Genomic DNA, 17,361 nt, shown 5'->3' with positions numbered 1-17,361 from the left:
AAAAAAAAAAGATGTATTGTTGTATTGTTTATGCTATTTCAGATAGGTCAGTGTTGTACATGAACAGGAAACCAAGGGCAGAGAGAGGAGAGACAAGACGGTGGTCCGATTCAAACCCCTTCCTCGAGCTCGGTAGGAGCAGTGCTGTACGGACTGTGTGCTAACTTTGGATGAGCCACCAGACTTCCCCAATTTAGCGAACCTTAAATGGTCTGGGTAATTCTCCTTTCCTTTTACCCTCATGTCTCTCGCACCTCTCCCTCCCACCCTCCCTCACACGTACTCTTCCCATCCTTTTCAGCCTTAATCTGTCCATCTCGCTGTCTCACTTTCTCTCTTTGTTGATTTCTCCCTCTCTGTCAGTATCCCTCCCTAACACACCTTGCCAGTTTCTCTCTGTTGCTCCATCTTTCACTATGCATCCTTTTCTTCCTGCACCCCCTCCCCATTCTATCTCTCTCACACTGTTCCTTACGCAAAGCCTTTCTTTCTTTCGACCTCTGGCCCTTGCTTTTCTCCCAGTATCAATGCAGCCTCACACTGCTGCTCCAACTGATATCTCCGACAAATAAGTAACCAACTGTCTGTCTGTGCTATCAGGCGCACACAGACACACACACACACACACAAATAATCAGTACAATAGAATACGCGGCGATCCATTCCTGTTTAGTGAGCTGGAGGACTGGCGGCCATGAAAACAATGGGGTCCCGAGGACAAGGTTTCTCTCTGCATTCAAGCACATCGATCCATAGCAGAAGCTCACCTTTTCACCATCTGAGGGTTGAACAGATAGATCTTCATGAACTGCTTCTCTTTGGCGTGGTAACCATAGAAAGGCCTGGATGGAGGACAGGGACAAGAGGTACAGCACACAACACACGAATTAGAAGCAGAAAACATCGCCACATAGTTCTTCTGTAGTCACTTCACTCTACACTTTTATTGATCCCCATTCCCCATCTTTGCAGCTCTCGTCTCTGACACATGTAGAGCACACTAGGGCTGGGCAATATGGACAAAATCAGACCATCACAATATTTTTGATGAAATACCTCAATATCAATATTGTGACAATAATATTGTAACGATAATATCACTTTTATTTTATTAAATTTTCTAAAATAGCACAAAAAAAGGCCAACTACAAGCTCACGTGCGACGAGTTGTGAGCTCATCAATCTGCTATTTTGGACAAATTTCACTTATAATGAAATGCCCAAAATAGGGACGCAGGTTTTAACGGGGGGTGGGGTCAGGTGGTGGTACTTACATGCCTGAGACCAGCACCACCTTGAAGACGTGCTGGACGCTGGACGCCGGGTTCCCCATGGCCACGTTGAGGGCCCTGTCGATGCTGAAGGCCACCTGGCGCAGGTGGCGCTCCGGTTCCTGGTTGTAGCCATCGTACGGCACGTAGATGTAGGGGAACACACCGTGGATGTGCAGACAAGTCTTCTGACCTGAAGGACAGGGACAGAGGAAAGCAAAAAGTGTTACGTTTTTGTTTTTAAAATATTTTCTTTAGGGCAGTTCACCAATTGAAACCGGGAAAGCATCTGTCATTTTAGTTTTTAGACATATTTTATACATTGGCTATTCAAAAATAGCAGATATACAAGCTCATAGCGCGTCACTTTGTGCCGCGCTATGAGCTTGTAGATCTGCTATTTTTTATTAATCGTGAACATTTGTGCAAATCTTTGAATAATATAATTTTTTTAAAGCGAACATTTTTAACTAAAATCTCGGCGGCAAAATACATATAATTTGGGGGGTCCTTGACATGAAAAAGTTTGAGAACCACTGATATAGCCACATACGTTTTTTTCAGAAAACGGTTAGGATTTAGAAGACATTTGTAGAATCGATCGGCCTCAGGTCTTAATGGGTTAAGGTTTGTTCAATAAACCATTGTCTCTCTCTCTGTGCTATCCCAATAAACTTTATTGGGATAGCACAGAGAGAGACAATGGGTCTGGAAAGAGGGGCCAGATCTGAGCCTATGGAGTTGCATGCACCAACAGGGCAAACTGCGAAGGTCACGTGTTTGTTGCATTGTTCAGAAGTTCAGTTAACTTGAGTATATAACATTTCTATTCAATGTCAAAATCAAGAGCGCTAGATGTAGACACAGGTCCACAGCCAGGACTTAGTTATCGCACATCTATGATCCCTTAGCCCTTTGTTAACCCCAACCCCGGGGAAACGTAGGGCTAAGGGAACACAACGCTAACCCCTGTGACTCTGGACAAAAAGGCCAAAAAAACAATTGACTCAAGCATTAATCCCACTCTATTTACTAATCAGGTAAGTTCAGAGCTACTTCACGGCGGGTCCAAAATAACTCCGCCCTCCAATGCCACATAAATCAATCTGACATTCAAGCCACAACTCATTCAATTAATGGGTGACACACAGTGTCCTCATTGAACTAGTCGTATGTACGCACATACAAACGTGCACACATACAAACGCTCACACACACACACCCCCACACACGCACACTTGAGATGCTTTGGCCTAAGTCGTGAAGACTTTTACAGAGACCATTAAATCCAGTGACAGGTCCCAATTGAGATAGATGGTATGTGGTGGTGGTGGGGGGGTTTGGAGAAATCAAGCAGCAGAGAAATCATCAGCGGCGAGGGTCGTCCAGAGTAAAATGCCTCCTTTACACACTCGCCGTCCAACCGATGCGAGACTTAATGCCGGCGGCACGGCGCGGCAGCCAGCCAGGCCCGTCCGGGTGGGCGGTCGGTCTCCGCTCAGGCAAACCGGCAGACGGATGAGTGCAAAAAAAAAAAGAAGGAGCTTGTGAAAAGAGGCACGAGGCATGATTCATGACGGCAGAGCACACAGTGTTAAGGCAGCCCATTAGCTAAATAACTAAATGGGCAGAGGGCATTATGGGTAAAAAGAGACGAGCGGGTTGGGGGGGACGGGAGGGGGACGAGTTGGCGTGAAGAAGAAGGGTCCCGAGGAAGAGTGATGGGGAATGAGGTCATCCGGTGGACAATGAGGTATTACGAGGACAGCGTGTGACATCATCCTTCCCTGACAGGCAGGGAGACGTAAAAGCCTGATTCATGCTTCGTCGCACGACGGTGTCGTGCGGTTAAAATAGCCGACCGACAAGCTCACAATGCGTCGCGGACGCGACGCATTGTGAGCTTGTAGGTCGGCTATTTTCGGCGACTGTTAGTGCTGAACCATCATCTTTTAATGTACTTATTTGATATACAGTACTGTAATAAATGCTGTCCATTCCCCCCCGGGGGTAGTTTTTCTAAAACAGATGATTAGATAAGCCAAAGAGACATAAGGCAGACAAATGTCCACCAGCGGGGGGGGGGGGGGGGGGGGGGATTGTTGTGGGTTCAGAGAGCGGGCGCGTGACGGCTCGGCGCTGACAGGAGGGTCATCTGAGGCTAGCAGCGTACACTGCGGTCCCTCGATGTCGTGCCCGGGTTCATTCCACCCCGCTCTCTCTGTGTGTGTGTGTGTGTGTGTGTGTGTGTGTGTGTGTGTGTGTGTGTGTGTGTGTGTGTGTGTGTGTGTGTGTGTGTGTGTGTGTGTGTGTGTGTGTGTGTGTGTGTGTGTGTGTGTGTGTGTGTGTGTGTGTGTGTGTGTGTGTGTGTGTCGGAGCAAACCAGCCATTTCCTTACATATATTGCCGGCGGCGGGGCCGTTTTGTCTCACTTAATCGCGTTATGTAAAAGGATAATAACGTCAGACAGACAAAACTCAATCAGGCAGATCGGAGGAGGAGAAAAAATAGGCAGTGTTCTCTCCATATGCTGTGGTTTCAGGTCCAGAATTCTGTTCATTGTTTGGTCATGCACACCTTCCCTTCACACTCTCTCTCTCACTCTCTCACACCTCTCTTCTCCCTCCATTATATAATATCTATAACAAAAGGAGGAAAAAAGTTAAACAAAAACTAATTCTATGAAAAGATATATACTATACAGTATATGTGTTATTCTTGGATTAATTTGAGAAATTAAGATTGTTTGGACAAGGGGGGGCAGTGTTGAGCAGGACGCAGCGGCTTCTTGGAACGTGTCTGCACATGCCCAGGCCACTGCTGCTCGATGGGGCTTCAATAGAGGAAGGGATTTTTTTTGGGGGGCTGATGGCCATGCTTATCAGCCACCCAAACAACCCCAACCCATGCACACAGCGAGCGGACACACGTAAACCTATAGTCTATGTCATGAACACAAACACACAGACATGCCAAGCAAGCATACATACATACACACACACACTCACACACAAAGACAAGCAGGCACGAGTAGTACACACACACACACACACACACACACACACACACACACTGACTCTCAGACTTACAACTCCTACCACTCATCGACCAAGCCAGTCACTCGCACACACACATACAGTACGCACGGCGCACACACACATACAGTACGCACGCACACACACACACATACAGTACGCACGCACACACACACATACAGTACGCACGTGCACACACACACACACACACATACAGTACGCACGTGCACACACACACATACAGTACGCACGCACGCGCACATACACATACAGTACGCACGCACGCGCACACACACAGACACTGTATATACCACACACACTCCCATTTTGTGCCATCCTAGTATTATGGTATGACAGATGCTGTGTGCAGCACACTGTCGCAGTCCCCAGGGCCCAATCGTGCAATGGCTGGCCCAAAACGCTCCTTTCTGCACTTAGAATATGTATTATATAAAAACCGTCTCTCTCTTCCGCAGCGAGCATCTCTATGCAAAGTATGCATGAAGCTGCTGATTGCTTCCAAAGCGAGCGGGAGCTGATCAGAGATAAGATGAGCAGGGGAAAGATAATGAGGACACCTAAATCATCCACACACTCACACACACACACACACACACAATGCATTGTTTCTTTCTCCTAGGAGAGGAGCGGTGTTGCCAGCTTTTGTGAAAGAAATAAGCAACTAGGTCTATGAAAACAAGCCCAAAAGAAGCGACTACATGAGCACTTTAAACCTATATGCATCGGCTATTTGAAAATAGCAGATCTAAAAGCGCACAACTTGTGAGCTTGTAGATCTAAAAAAAAAAAAAAAAAGGAAACATTTAGAATATTTTGAGATATTTTGACAACACAAATCTGGTACAGGGGTCCATGGCACAATACATTTTTAAATGGGGTGGGGGGAGTCCGTGAACAAATACAAATTAAAACGGGGGTCCTTGACATGAAAATGTTTGCGAACCACTGGTTTAAACAACATTAGAAAACAAGCAAAAATAACCGCAACCGGCAACCGCCAACATTTACAAGCGACTTGACAGAAAAACAAGCCCAAAGTCACTTATAATAAGCAGACATGGCAACACTGCAGAGGAGGGGTGCAACGTATCACCAAACTCACAGCTCATATCCCATCAGTTTTGAGTCGCATTATTTTTAAGGATCAGCAACAAAAAAAAGGGGGGGGGGGTAGACAAATATAACTGCTTTCCATGTATTCTCTATAACACTTAGAGCTAGGTACTTTTGCCCATGGACTACGTCCCTATTGTGGGGAAAATATTCAGCAAAAATAGACTATCTGAGCTCACAACGTGCCACATTGTGGGCTTGTAGATCAGCTATTTTTTGGAGAGGGAAAAAATGAGGGGGGCTAGTGTGTAGACCCCCTGGGGGAGTGCAGTCAAAGAAGTATATAAAACATTCAAGATGTCCTATGTTTTGATACATCTTGAAATATATAAATTATTCAATACAAAAATAGCATGCGTCTGCAAAACAAAAAGTAAACAACATTGTCTGGGGGTAAGGGTAGACCGGTCTTTGCTGTCACTATGTCAGTTAAAATATAGGACCTGCTCTAGGCGGATGTGCTGACTCCTATGCCCAGGATGAAGGGCTCGTAGAAGGGCAGAGGTAGTGAGAGTTGGTTGGTGGTGGCTCTAAGACCTCCGATGTGGTGCAAAAATAAGAAATAGATGATTCTATGGTAATAGCAATAGCATAGACTACGAGTAGACTGCAGTAAATGTATAATTTAAGTAATTCAAGGTGGAAATATGCGTGTGGTAATCATTTTGATTAGTTTGAGCACCTGGAGGACCTCTATGCAACTTTCACGTCATCCTCAGACGAGGTGACGATGTCTGTAAGTGCAGAGTAGTATACAGCTGCCAGACTGCCGAAGTGAAGATAGTGCTCCAACATGTCTAAGTGGACTTAGAAATTGGGTATGGGCTTGTGGGTCGGTATTGCATTTCTTTGCTTGCTCTTAAACACGAGTGGCTGTTGTGCTTCGGTGGAAATGGGAAACCACCTTTCCTGATCCCCCCCCCCCCCCCCCCGCCACGGAGGTGCTCCATCATCTGGCATACCAAGATTCTCCTTTGGGATGCTAAATTGATCACAAGTGCAAAGCAGCATCTGTACTGTGTAGCCCCCATCCTAGCTTTACTATCTCTGCTTGTACTTTATTCTTGGCATTATCTGTGGTGACAGGTCTGGTTATATTGCTATTGGGTCTCTCTTGCTTCCACTCTGCTATTGCTCATATCAGTACACTGTACCTGTGCCAGCTTTGTGGTGTAGTGAGCAGTCACAGTCACGTAGCTTTCTGTTGCCCTGTGGTATGGCCTCTTATCTGCAGCGATTCCCAATAGATTTGGTAACAGATTTAGCCCGTGACCGGTCTGATTCTACAGCAATCAAAAATCAAGGTGTTTTTTTGTCACTTACTCATACAGGTACTAGCAGCAAAATGTTGGTGGAACATGTTCCACAGAGACTGTGCTAACACAACAACACAATATACGAATAAGAAAAGCTTGTAGGTGACCTATTGTCGCCAAATAGATTTGGTGTAGACCATTGGTTCTCAAAGTGGGGTCCGGGGACCCCCAGGGGTCCTTGAGGGAGTTCCAGGGGGTCCCCAGCAAAATGATAGATTAGGAACCAAAATGGACCCTAACGGGTCCATTTGGTTCCATTTGTACACTCTCAGAGTTACATTAACCTGGATTTTACAATATATATTGGGGTCCAAGAGATAGAAATGCCATTAAATGGGTGTCCGTAGCCTAATGCATGTCAAACTGGGGGACCTTGAAATTAAAATGGTTGAGAATCACTGCTTAGAGCTGTAAAAAATCTTCTCTTACGGGGGTCCCTGGCATATCTTTTCAAATGGGGGTCCGCAGGCTAATAAGTGTCAATTTGGGGGTCCTTGAGTACCACTGGTGTAGACTACTACAGGTAAAATGAGATTAGATTCCTTGGGGGTCCTTGACATGATTTCTTTGCCGCCTGGTGTATCATTCCCATGCGTTTCCATAAGGTCAGTACCGCTAGGTGTGTGTGTGTGTGTGTGTGTCTGTGTGACACTACCGGGTGCCACACAAAGGCTGCCAGCCACGTTGGCAGTGAGGGATGGCTACCAAGCACTTGTCTCTCTTCAGCCTGCCATGTCAATGTAGACACACACACACACACACACACACACACACGCGCGCACATGCGCGCGCGAGCCGCCAACGCCGTCTGTGAGTCTCTGCCGCTAGTTGCTAGGCAACAGCACCGGCAAAGCACAAGCCCATGACAGACAGTAGGGAGAAATAAACAAGGGCTTCTTTCCGCCCAGCTGGAGAGACAGACAGACAGAGAGAGACGGAGAGAGAGAGAGAGTACATAAAAGAGAGAAAAAAGAGGTGCGAGCCAGAGGAGATGAGAAGAATAAACAGAAGACAGCATGGGAGGGAAAGTGTCTGTACTGTATGTGTTTGTGTGTGTGTGTGTGTGTGTGTGTGTGTGTGTGTGTGTGTGTGTGTGTGTGTGTGTGTGTGTGTGTGTGTGTGTGTGTGCGCATGCGTGCGTGCGTGCGTGTGTGTGTGTGGAGAGGCCGGTCAGATCACAAGAGGCACAGAGAGGGGGGGATGCAGTACAGAAACAGGAAGACACAATAGAGATAAGGCGTATTGGAGTTTAAGACAGAGAAGCCATTCATGGTTGAAAACGGAGGTTAATTTTTTAGGTGGGGGGAGGGAGGTAGTATGTGTCTCGCATCCCTGATACGATACGGTTTGATGCGGTAGTCATGGTGCACAGTATACACTACAGGCTTGACATTAAACTCCCAATCTCAAGGGAAACCTTATTGTTGTCTTTTTATTTTCATCATACACGCTTGCTCCTTACAAAGCTGCAGGTCTACTGTACAGTATGTATCTGCTCCTACATTGCCGTCTCCCGCTAGCCTTGGCCGCACGCCTTAGCTTCCCTGTGTGCAGTTGGAACAGCCTTTGAGATTCTTTGGTTAAGCACGTTGAAATAGTGCTCCACCCACTGTCACATTCGTGGATGCTTTTAGTCGATTTTTGACATCAACTATGTAAATCGATGCCAAAACATTTTGATCGCACGCAATACTGGCTGAAAAAAACACACACATTTTCGGGCCCGTTATGAACATGTTCTTACCCTTACGGGTCCATTTGGTACACTCTCAGAGTTAAAATGAACACAGAGGATTTGCATATGTACCCTAGAGCAGTGGTTCTCAAACATTCTCATGTCAAGGGACCCCCAAGTTGATAAGCATTAAAGGAGAATTCCGGACAAATTAAGTGTTATCTTTCATGTCTCGTTACTCACCTAGCGACGTAAAAAGTGGCGTTCTTTTTTTCCATATATTCCCCTGTCGTCATTTTTTAAACACCCTCCGTTGTTATAATGGGAGCGCGAGGGTTAGTGAAGTTCGTCTATTATAACCGACGCAATGTTATTTTTTTCTCTACTACGATTCATTGTAGAGTCTCATGATAGTCAAACATGCGCTGAAAATTCCTGCGAGCCTGCCGTTAATGGCGAACGATTTAACACTGGATGCTTGTTTCTTTCCAGAACCTGGCAACTCGTGTTGCCAGATTCTGGAAACAAGCTAACCCTCGCGCTCCCATTATAACAACGGAGGGTGTTTAAAAAATGACGACAGGGGAATATATGGAAAAAAAGAACGCCACTTTTTACGTCGCTAGGTGAGTAACGAGACATGAAAGATAACACTTAATTTGTCCGGAATTCTCCTTTAAGGCTGTGGATCCCCCATTTAAAAAGTTGTTGTGCCAGGGACCACCATAAGAGATGTTTGTTGTTAGATTAGACAGAATTCTACAGTACCTCTGTCTGAACTGTAGGTGGAGAGAGTGTAGCCTACAATCTGAATAGTTAATTCTCATTCTCACTGGTCTAACGTCTAGCCAGTGAAAGAAATAATAGTGAAATTGACCACTTTCAACCGTCCCCCTTTTGGGCATGTCTTTATAGGCATTGACTATAAGATCAAGTTTAACCTGGATGTCTTTCTAGGCAAAGAAAAGAAAATAAAATAAAAAGTTATTAAAAGCGAAAAATTTAATAGCAGATCTACAAGGTCACAACGTGCCGCGACGATAAAATGCCCGCTGCTTTTAGAGCTTTAGAGTTGTGACGAGATTTATTGGCGGAAGGTGTTACTGGAGTACGAGTCCCACACCGTTATTGTCCACGGAGTTCCCAGGCACACATGAGGCTGGCAGCCTCTTCCTTCCTTCCTTCCTTCCTGTCCGATTTGTGAATGAGGAATGGAAGGAGGAGGGACACAGGGCCAGGAGAGGAGAGGAGAGGGGAGGGGAGGGATGGAGGGGACGGGGAGGAGCTAGGGGGACTGTACCACAGACGCTGTTATCCAGTGTTGCCATGTCTGCTTATTGTAAGCGACTCTTGGGCTTCCTTTTCTGTAAAGTTACTTGTAAATATTGCTTGTTTGTTATTGGTTGTTTCTAAAGTGTAGTTGCTTTATTTGGGCTTGCTTCCATTTTTTTAATTTATTATTTAAACCAGTGGTTCTCAAATATTTTCATGTCATGGACCCCCCAAATGTATTTGTCCCACTAAACCCCATCTGAAAATGTTTTATGCCTGGGAGCCCGGTACCAGATTTGCGTTTTTTAAAACTCTTCCAAATATTCCACATTTTAATTCAAGATCTTTTGAAAAAATAGGTTTAAAGGGCTCATGTGGCCTATAGTCGCTTCTTTTGGGCTGGACCTGGTTGCTTATTCCTCTCGCAAAATCTGGCAACACTGGTGTTATCTCAGAGAGGGAGGTGCAGCGGGGTTTGCCATGCTCCTCCTATGCTATAGCACCTCCCTCTGTGACTCAGCACTGAGTGCTGCAGACCCTTCACCCTGTGTCGGTAAACAAGTAACAGCCACTCACATAGCCAGCAAGACCATCAGTCTAGGGCTGCAAAATAACGGTAATTTTCTCAGTGATTATGCTATGGATTACTTTTTTTGATTAACCCATTAAGACCTGAAGCCGATTCTATATGTCTCCTAAATCCCAACAGTATTCTGAAAAACGTATGTTTCTATATCAAAGGTGCTCAATCTTTCTATTGCTATTTTTGAATAGCCAAAAGTGTAAAATATGGCTTTTTAGCTCAAATCTAAAAATGACACAGATGCGTTCCAAGTCTTAATGGGTTAATCGAATAACTGAGAAGCAGGTTTTCAATGAATCGACGCAAATAAATTGTAATTGATGATTTTTTTTATTTTTATGGACTAAATCCATTAGTCTGATTCGTCATACAATAAGTCTTCACGATCTACTACAAGCTCACAACGTGTTGCATCACAATGCAAATTTTATATTTGATCAAAATCATTGATCGATTATTCTTCATAATCTGTTAAATCGATTAGTTCAATCAACTGTTGCGGCGCTCAGTCTGCAAATGGGTTGTTGAGCCAGTCATCAGGCCAGCAGTCAGTAAATCATAACAGCAAGCTAGTCAGTCAGTCAGTCGATAAGCCAACTGGCGCATGAATAGGACCATTTGTAAGACATTCAGTTAGTCAAGATATAAACCAGTCAGTCTGTAGAATAGTCGGTAATCGTGGCAGTTAGCAAACCAGCACATTTGCCAGTCAACCAGGCAGGCTGTACTCTTTGTCTATTTTGGGCCCCAGACACAGACAGACCTGGGATCAGCCAGTGCCATTATGACTCAGGGACTGCACTGCACAATGGCTGCAATCAGCATTAAAAATCAGGTGCCTGTGTGCGTCTTGCGTGTCTGTCTGTCTGTCTGTCTGCATTCACCCATTGTCAACCTTCTGACTGGTCCCTGTGACTCCCTGGCCGATCAACCAGCAGGCTCCTTGTTCCAGTGGTTGTTTGTGCTTAGTTTGCTAAACATGAGGGAAAATATCCACTTTTTGGGGGGGGGGGGGGGGGGGGGAACACTGCACTATACTGCATCCGAGATGTTCTTTTGACTATAAGATCAAGTTTAACCGATTAAGACCAGAATCCATTTCTACAAATGTCTTCTAATTCCCGACAGTATTCTGAAAAAGACTTATGTTTCTATATCAGTGGTGCTCAAACTTTTTCATGTCAAGGACCCCCCAAAATGATTTCGCGGACCCCCATCTTGTTCCAGGGACCCTCAGAAGCAAAGATTTGAGTTAAAAATGTTCGCTTTAAAACGATATATTCAAAGATTTGCACACATTTTCACGATTTAAAAGAAATAGCAGATCTACAAGCTCATAGCGCGGCACTCGGTGCCGCGCTATGAGCTTGTATATCTGCTATTTTTGAATTGCCAAAGTGTAAAATAAAGCTTTTTTTTTGCTCAATTCAAAAAATGACACAGATGCGTTCCAGGTCTCAATGGGTTAAAATAAGAACAAATTACAATGGCAGTGGGGATGGAGAGAGAGAGGATTTCTGTCACAACCGAGCAACAGCAACCAATGGTCGTGGAAGAGGGGTCGTACCACAGGGCGGGACTTGACAAAGGGTCAATTTGGAAAACAGGTGCTCTGCCATTATAGCTCGGTTGCTCCATGCAGGATGTGTGTGTACATGGTATGTGTGCAGAATGCACACATGCGTGAGCATTAAAAAAAAACACGCTCTCTGAGCCACGTCTCCTCCATCTTGATTAGGGTCTCTTCTTGCAGTTTCACTCTGGCAGATTGATAGCAGGAAGTGATGGGTGACACACGGGCAGCGGGAGCCTCAACGGAACACAAAAACGCTGTAGAATGTGAGCCCTGGGGCTAACGATTACTACACACTAGGCCTGTCCCCGACTAAGGATTTGTATAGTCGAATCTGATTGGCGACTAATTGCCAATAGTCGGCTGGCAGTCCACTAATGCAACACCCCCCCCCAAAAAAAAATAATTAAAAAAAAATGTTTTTTTTTTTTTTTTTTGCATGATTCGACTGAGAGATTGGCAGTCGAATCAGACTGATTCAACTGCCAATCTCTCAGTCAAATCATGCAAAAAATGTTTTGCAATAGAGGAACATTCCATTTGGGCTGTAGGGGTGCTTAGTGTCTGATTTAACATACTTGCTTGGTTTCTCCCAATAAATCATGATGTATATCCTATTTTTGGCAAACTATTAGTTAATTAATATAACAAACTAGGCAAATCTCTCACCACCAGACCTCCTCACCTCTACCAGACACTTTGGCAGGTAACCAGCTATAGAGGTTCTAGTTGGTAGGTATTAAATAACACATTGTCGCTGTCTGGTGGAAATATCGTACTCCAAAACCACTTACTTTTCAGGAAATTGAAAAAGAACATGTGTTCCAATGTAGTTATTATTTATTCACAAGTTCTTGTTAATACTTTTCATTGGTTAAATATTACCAAATAACCCACAAGACAGGACCACATTCAGTTTCACTTTCAAAATGTTGAAATATGGCTTCTGCCTGAAAGCAGTGATATTTTGGCTTGTGGAGAACAGTGATGCTGTCTGGTGAATACAGGAATCCATCATTCAGCCAGTGGACAAAATAAATTGAATTTCCTACCCTTGCCTAAGAGTTAGATAAAAACACAAATGTCTATTAAGAATAATTGCCCAATACTTCCACTTCCCCTTAAAGGCCGCTGTTTCATCAATGTTGTATTTGTCTCATTATTAGCCTATCCTCATCCCTGCTGCGGGGGCTTTGTTGCCACTCTCCATTATTACTCAAACACCGCTCGTATATCATCTACTTAATGAAACCCAGGAGCTACGAGAGAAGAGGCTCATTTCATAGGCAGACATATAGGGGCCTAATGCTGAGAATCTGCCCTTTGGTGGCCAACTTAATTAGAGAAAACCAAAACGACTATCCGAATAATTTCAGCTTTGTGAGGAGGGTTACAAGCGATCCCCCTCCCCAACCCGTCTCTCGGCCTGTGATTGTGGGAGGTCCAAGCTCCCTTCGCAATCATCCGAAGATCATTGGCCAGAGGGAGCTAAGCTAAGAAGAGGTTAATGACAGTAACACGGCTATTAATTACTGTGTCAACAGTCAGTGAAAGAAGACTGGAAACAAACTAGGCCACAGCTCTGGTGGAGTTTTTTTTTTTTTACGCGGCAGGGTGGCCCAGAGGTAAAAGAGATTCTAACTGCAACATAGAGGTCACAGGTTTGATCCACATGACAGCTCCCATGAAGCTGAGCCTATAGTGGCATAGTGGATGTGGGGGGCATACTGGATAGAACTCATGTGTGTGTGGCTGTGCCTGTGCGCATGGCAAGCAGAGTGGAGGCCATTAAAATCTAACACACACAGTGAAGAGGTGATATAGCCTAATACACAGAGGTGCACATCACGAAAACACACACACACACAAAAGCTGCGGAGGTGACAGAATACTCAGAAGGCCCATTAGAATCCGACTCTATAGACACACTATCTTGCACAATCAGTGAGTGAGCACACTGTCTGGCACAGAGCCATGCAAGGGTCTGGAGCAGAGGAGTGAAAACCATGTTCAGGCGCAAGGCAATTGGCAAAGCAATTCTCTGTCGAGCAGTATTGGAGCCACCCTCCTGGTTCCAAACTAAAGTTTGTAGCCAGGCTGAGTCGAATGGTGCCTGAATCTCTATTCTCTACAATACAGCCTTCTTATGCAATACACAGATGTCCTAGTGAGGTAAATATGCATCTTATAGACACATGTATGCCATGCTAGCCAGGGAGACTATATTCTTACAAAAACTAAATATTTGTATTGGGCCCCACGTTTTTTTTTATTTTTATGTTATGTATTAAATCAATTAGTTTGATTAACTCTTGCACCCCTCGGCTATTGTGATCTTCAACATTTGAAAGACAAAACGGATGCTGCCAAAGCAGAGGCTTTACGTTAGGGTATTCCAGAGTCATTCTGCAGTCACGGTCAAAGCCTGCTTATTAAGTGACAACTGCGAGCTGCATTAGGTCACGGGCAAATCAATAGCTTCTTCTGCAAGTGTAGCAACATTTGGCAACATCCTTCACTGTTGGCTGGCACCGATCTAGTGAGTTAATTGGTGGCTCCTGAAACATCTCCCACTGACAAAGTATGGGGTCGTTTCAAACGCATTACAGTAAACACATTAAGGCCTGTACATCAATTAATTCGAGAATACAAACGGGAACAGATGAACACAAGAGAGGTGGAGCTTAAGCAGGGAAAAAAAGCCCAAGAGGAAAAATGCGCAATTCCCATCCAAATGGATTCATATATCCAGTTGATTTTTGGCATTATTACACAGCTCTAGTGTGTTTGTGAAACTTTGTGTGCGCGGGCATGTGTGTGTGTGTGTGTGTGTGTGTGTGTGTGTGTGTGTGTGTGTGTATATGTATATGTATATGTGTGTGTGTGTGTGTGTGTGTGTGTGTGTGTGTGTGTGTGTGTGTAGGCTAAAAGAAGTACATCTCATATTCTGCGGTTGGTAGGCACACCCATATATACACTCACACGCGACACATGCAGGGAGAGAGAGTGAAGGAGTGGGATAAAGGAAAGCCTCCGTCTCTGAGAAGGGGGTGGGGGTGGGGGGGGAGGTGTACAGCGACAGCAGGGAAAAGGAAGTAGAGGAGAAAGTGAACAGAGGATAGAAGCGACAGCCCTGTAAATCACATCTTCCGTAATGGATTCATTCCCTTCATCTACTCCCTAAATTAAGCAGAGGAGATGCAAGGGGGAGAAAGAGGAATTTATGCCTCCTTGCTTTATAAACTAATTACACAGTCTGGAGTTTTTTTTTTTGCCCTCCGTCTTCACTGTAAAGCAGCCGATAGTGACGCCTTCATATCACTCCAGTGGTGTTAATACTTTGTCACTCGGAACACACACAATGGCCTGCGAAAGGACAGTTTTGCTAACCACAAGGCCCCTGGGGGGGGGGGGGGGGGGGGGGGGTCTTTCAGGAGCCCCAAGGTGAGAAGAGGACACGAGACATTATAGTATTTAGCCAGACTCCTGCAGGTGGACAGCTAATGACTTAAACATACAGAGGCGCTTGTGTTGAGGCCAGATGGTGAACATGGCGGTGCTTATGTAAGGGATAATCCACCAAGACCCGTGCATTTATCGAAAAACATAATGCTGATGATTAGGAGGCGAATTACACCACCTGATGTGAAGTGCTTTATTTTTAGATAAATGCATGGGGTCAGAGTGGATTATCCTTCTTATACCATGGCCATTTACCAACAATTAAACCCATAGTAATGACCTAGCTTATATACAGGAAATAACCATAATACAATATATATTATGGATATTAACCCATTGATACCTGGAACGCATCTGTGTCACTTTTAGATTTCTTTAGGCTATTAAAAAATAGCAGATATACAAGCTCATAGCGCGGCACCGAGTGCCGCGCTATGAGCTTGTAGATCTGCTATTTTTGAAAAATCGTGAAAATTATTTTTTTACATTTTTTTCCGAAAAACTGTTAGGATTTAGAAAATGTTTAGAAGCGGCCTCAGGTCTTAATGGGTTAATTTAGACCTGCAGCTTCATTGAAGCGAGCCTGGTCTCTTCATTGCTACACTGTAGCGTACAGCGGTGGTCCTCAAGCGGTTGAGGGTTGTCCACCGCTTTTGGGGCAGGTCCTTATTACCAGAGACATCCATGGGGTCGTCGTCAATGTAACATTGCAGCCTAGACCAGTGGTTCCCAAACAGGGTTGCCAGATTATAATTTCCCCGCAAGATCAACACGTCGCATCGCGACGCGTTGTAAGCTTGTAGATCGGCTATTTTCAAATAGCTGATTTATATGTTAAAGTCCTCATGTGGCCCATAATCGCTTCTTTTGGGCTGGTTTTCCTAGACATGGTTGCTTGTTTCCCTCACAGAATCTGACAACACTGTTCCCAAACGATGTGCCGAGGCACACTGGTGTGAGAAGAGTTGCGTTACTTGTGAGCTCACAGAAAAGCTATTTTTGAAAAGATAAAATTATATGAATCGGGACAGATTATCTGCAAAATTGCTGATGTAATAAAAAAAGTCAAATAATGGCAGATATATCGGCCAAATCAATATATCAGTAGCTCTACTTGAGATGCCAGTTCTTTAGGTATGAATACATCCGAGGTCATCTGCATAGCCGTGCAGGTGACCTCGCTGTGTGTCTTTGCCTTGGGTAAAGCAGTCGGTTGAACAACACCGATGCCAGCCTAGCACCAAGCCCTGCAGGACGCCGTTCTCTCGCAGTTCTCTCACCCAGCTGTGTTTTGGCCATCGCTGGTGTGTGGCTGAAAGCTGTGTGGGGGCTCAGTCAGAACTGCATTGAGACTGCAGCAGTGCGAAAATAAGAAATTAGCTGACAACAACAACAACAAGTACCAGGGGAAGACATGGGAGTGAGTAAACAGTGTCACATAGAGCATACCATTAAAACTGGTGCACCCATGACACTGCAAGGTGCTTTGGGCAAGAAGTGGCATGTCATAATGTCATATTTTGTGTCCGATAGACGGTGTGCTTCAGTGTCTTCGTGTGTGTGTGTGTGGGCGGAGGTCTGTCTGCTTCTGTGTTGTCTGTCTGTCTGTGTTTTCTGTCTGTCTCTATCTATTCCATCAGCGGTGCAGACTGGAGGAAGGGCTCCAGGAGTCGTGGCACAGTGCTTGCTGCTATTTTTGGCCCAGCATTCCCCTGACATACTGTACTGTGCTACTGTACTGCACTGATACTGTGAGGATTGAGGGGACACACGAGCAAAGAGGCAAGCCCTGGTCCCTGTGTGTTAAGACATTTCCACATTGCCTTCTTCTCTCAGACTAACAAGTACACAGATACGAGTGTCTCTGCTTGTAAAAAACAGGTGGAAATGACACGAATGATCCTGAGAGTTAAATCAACACTCGTGATTTTGCAGCGCACAGCCAGCTAATTCTCTTATTTGACACTGGGCAAGTCTCCATATTTGAAAGTCAGACCCACCAAAACACCAGCATGACCAAATCTCTGGTCCAAACAAACA

General features: G+C 44.9%; 1 protein-coding gene across 1 annotated transcript in view; it reads right to left on the bottom strand.

Moving 5' to 3' along the window:
- The window catches only part of rev3l (REV3 like, DNA directed polymerase zeta catalytic subunit), a 91,424-nt gene that overhangs the window by 50,792 nt on the left and 23,271 nt on the right, over positions 1-17,361 (bottom strand). The window contains exons 2-3 of the mRNA XM_080452292.1: positions 1,275-1,464; positions 768-842 (exon numbers count right to left, since the gene is read on the bottom strand). Of these exons, the coding sequence (XP_080308418.1) occupies positions 768-842; positions 1,275-1,464 (265 nt within the window). The remainder of the gene's footprint in view (positions 1-767; positions 843-1,274; positions 1,465-17,361) is intronic.

The sequence above is a fragment of the Gymnoscopelus braueri genome (genome assembly GCF_963280865.1).
Source record: "Gymnoscopelus braueri genome assembly, chromosome: 16".
In the NCBI taxonomy this organism is placed as follows: domain Eukaryota; kingdom Metazoa; phylum Chordata; class Actinopteri; order Myctophiformes; family Myctophidae; genus Gymnoscopelus; species Gymnoscopelus braueri.
The sequence above is the reverse complement of the archived record's forward strand: the minus strand, read 5'-3'. Positions and strand labels throughout refer to the sequence as shown.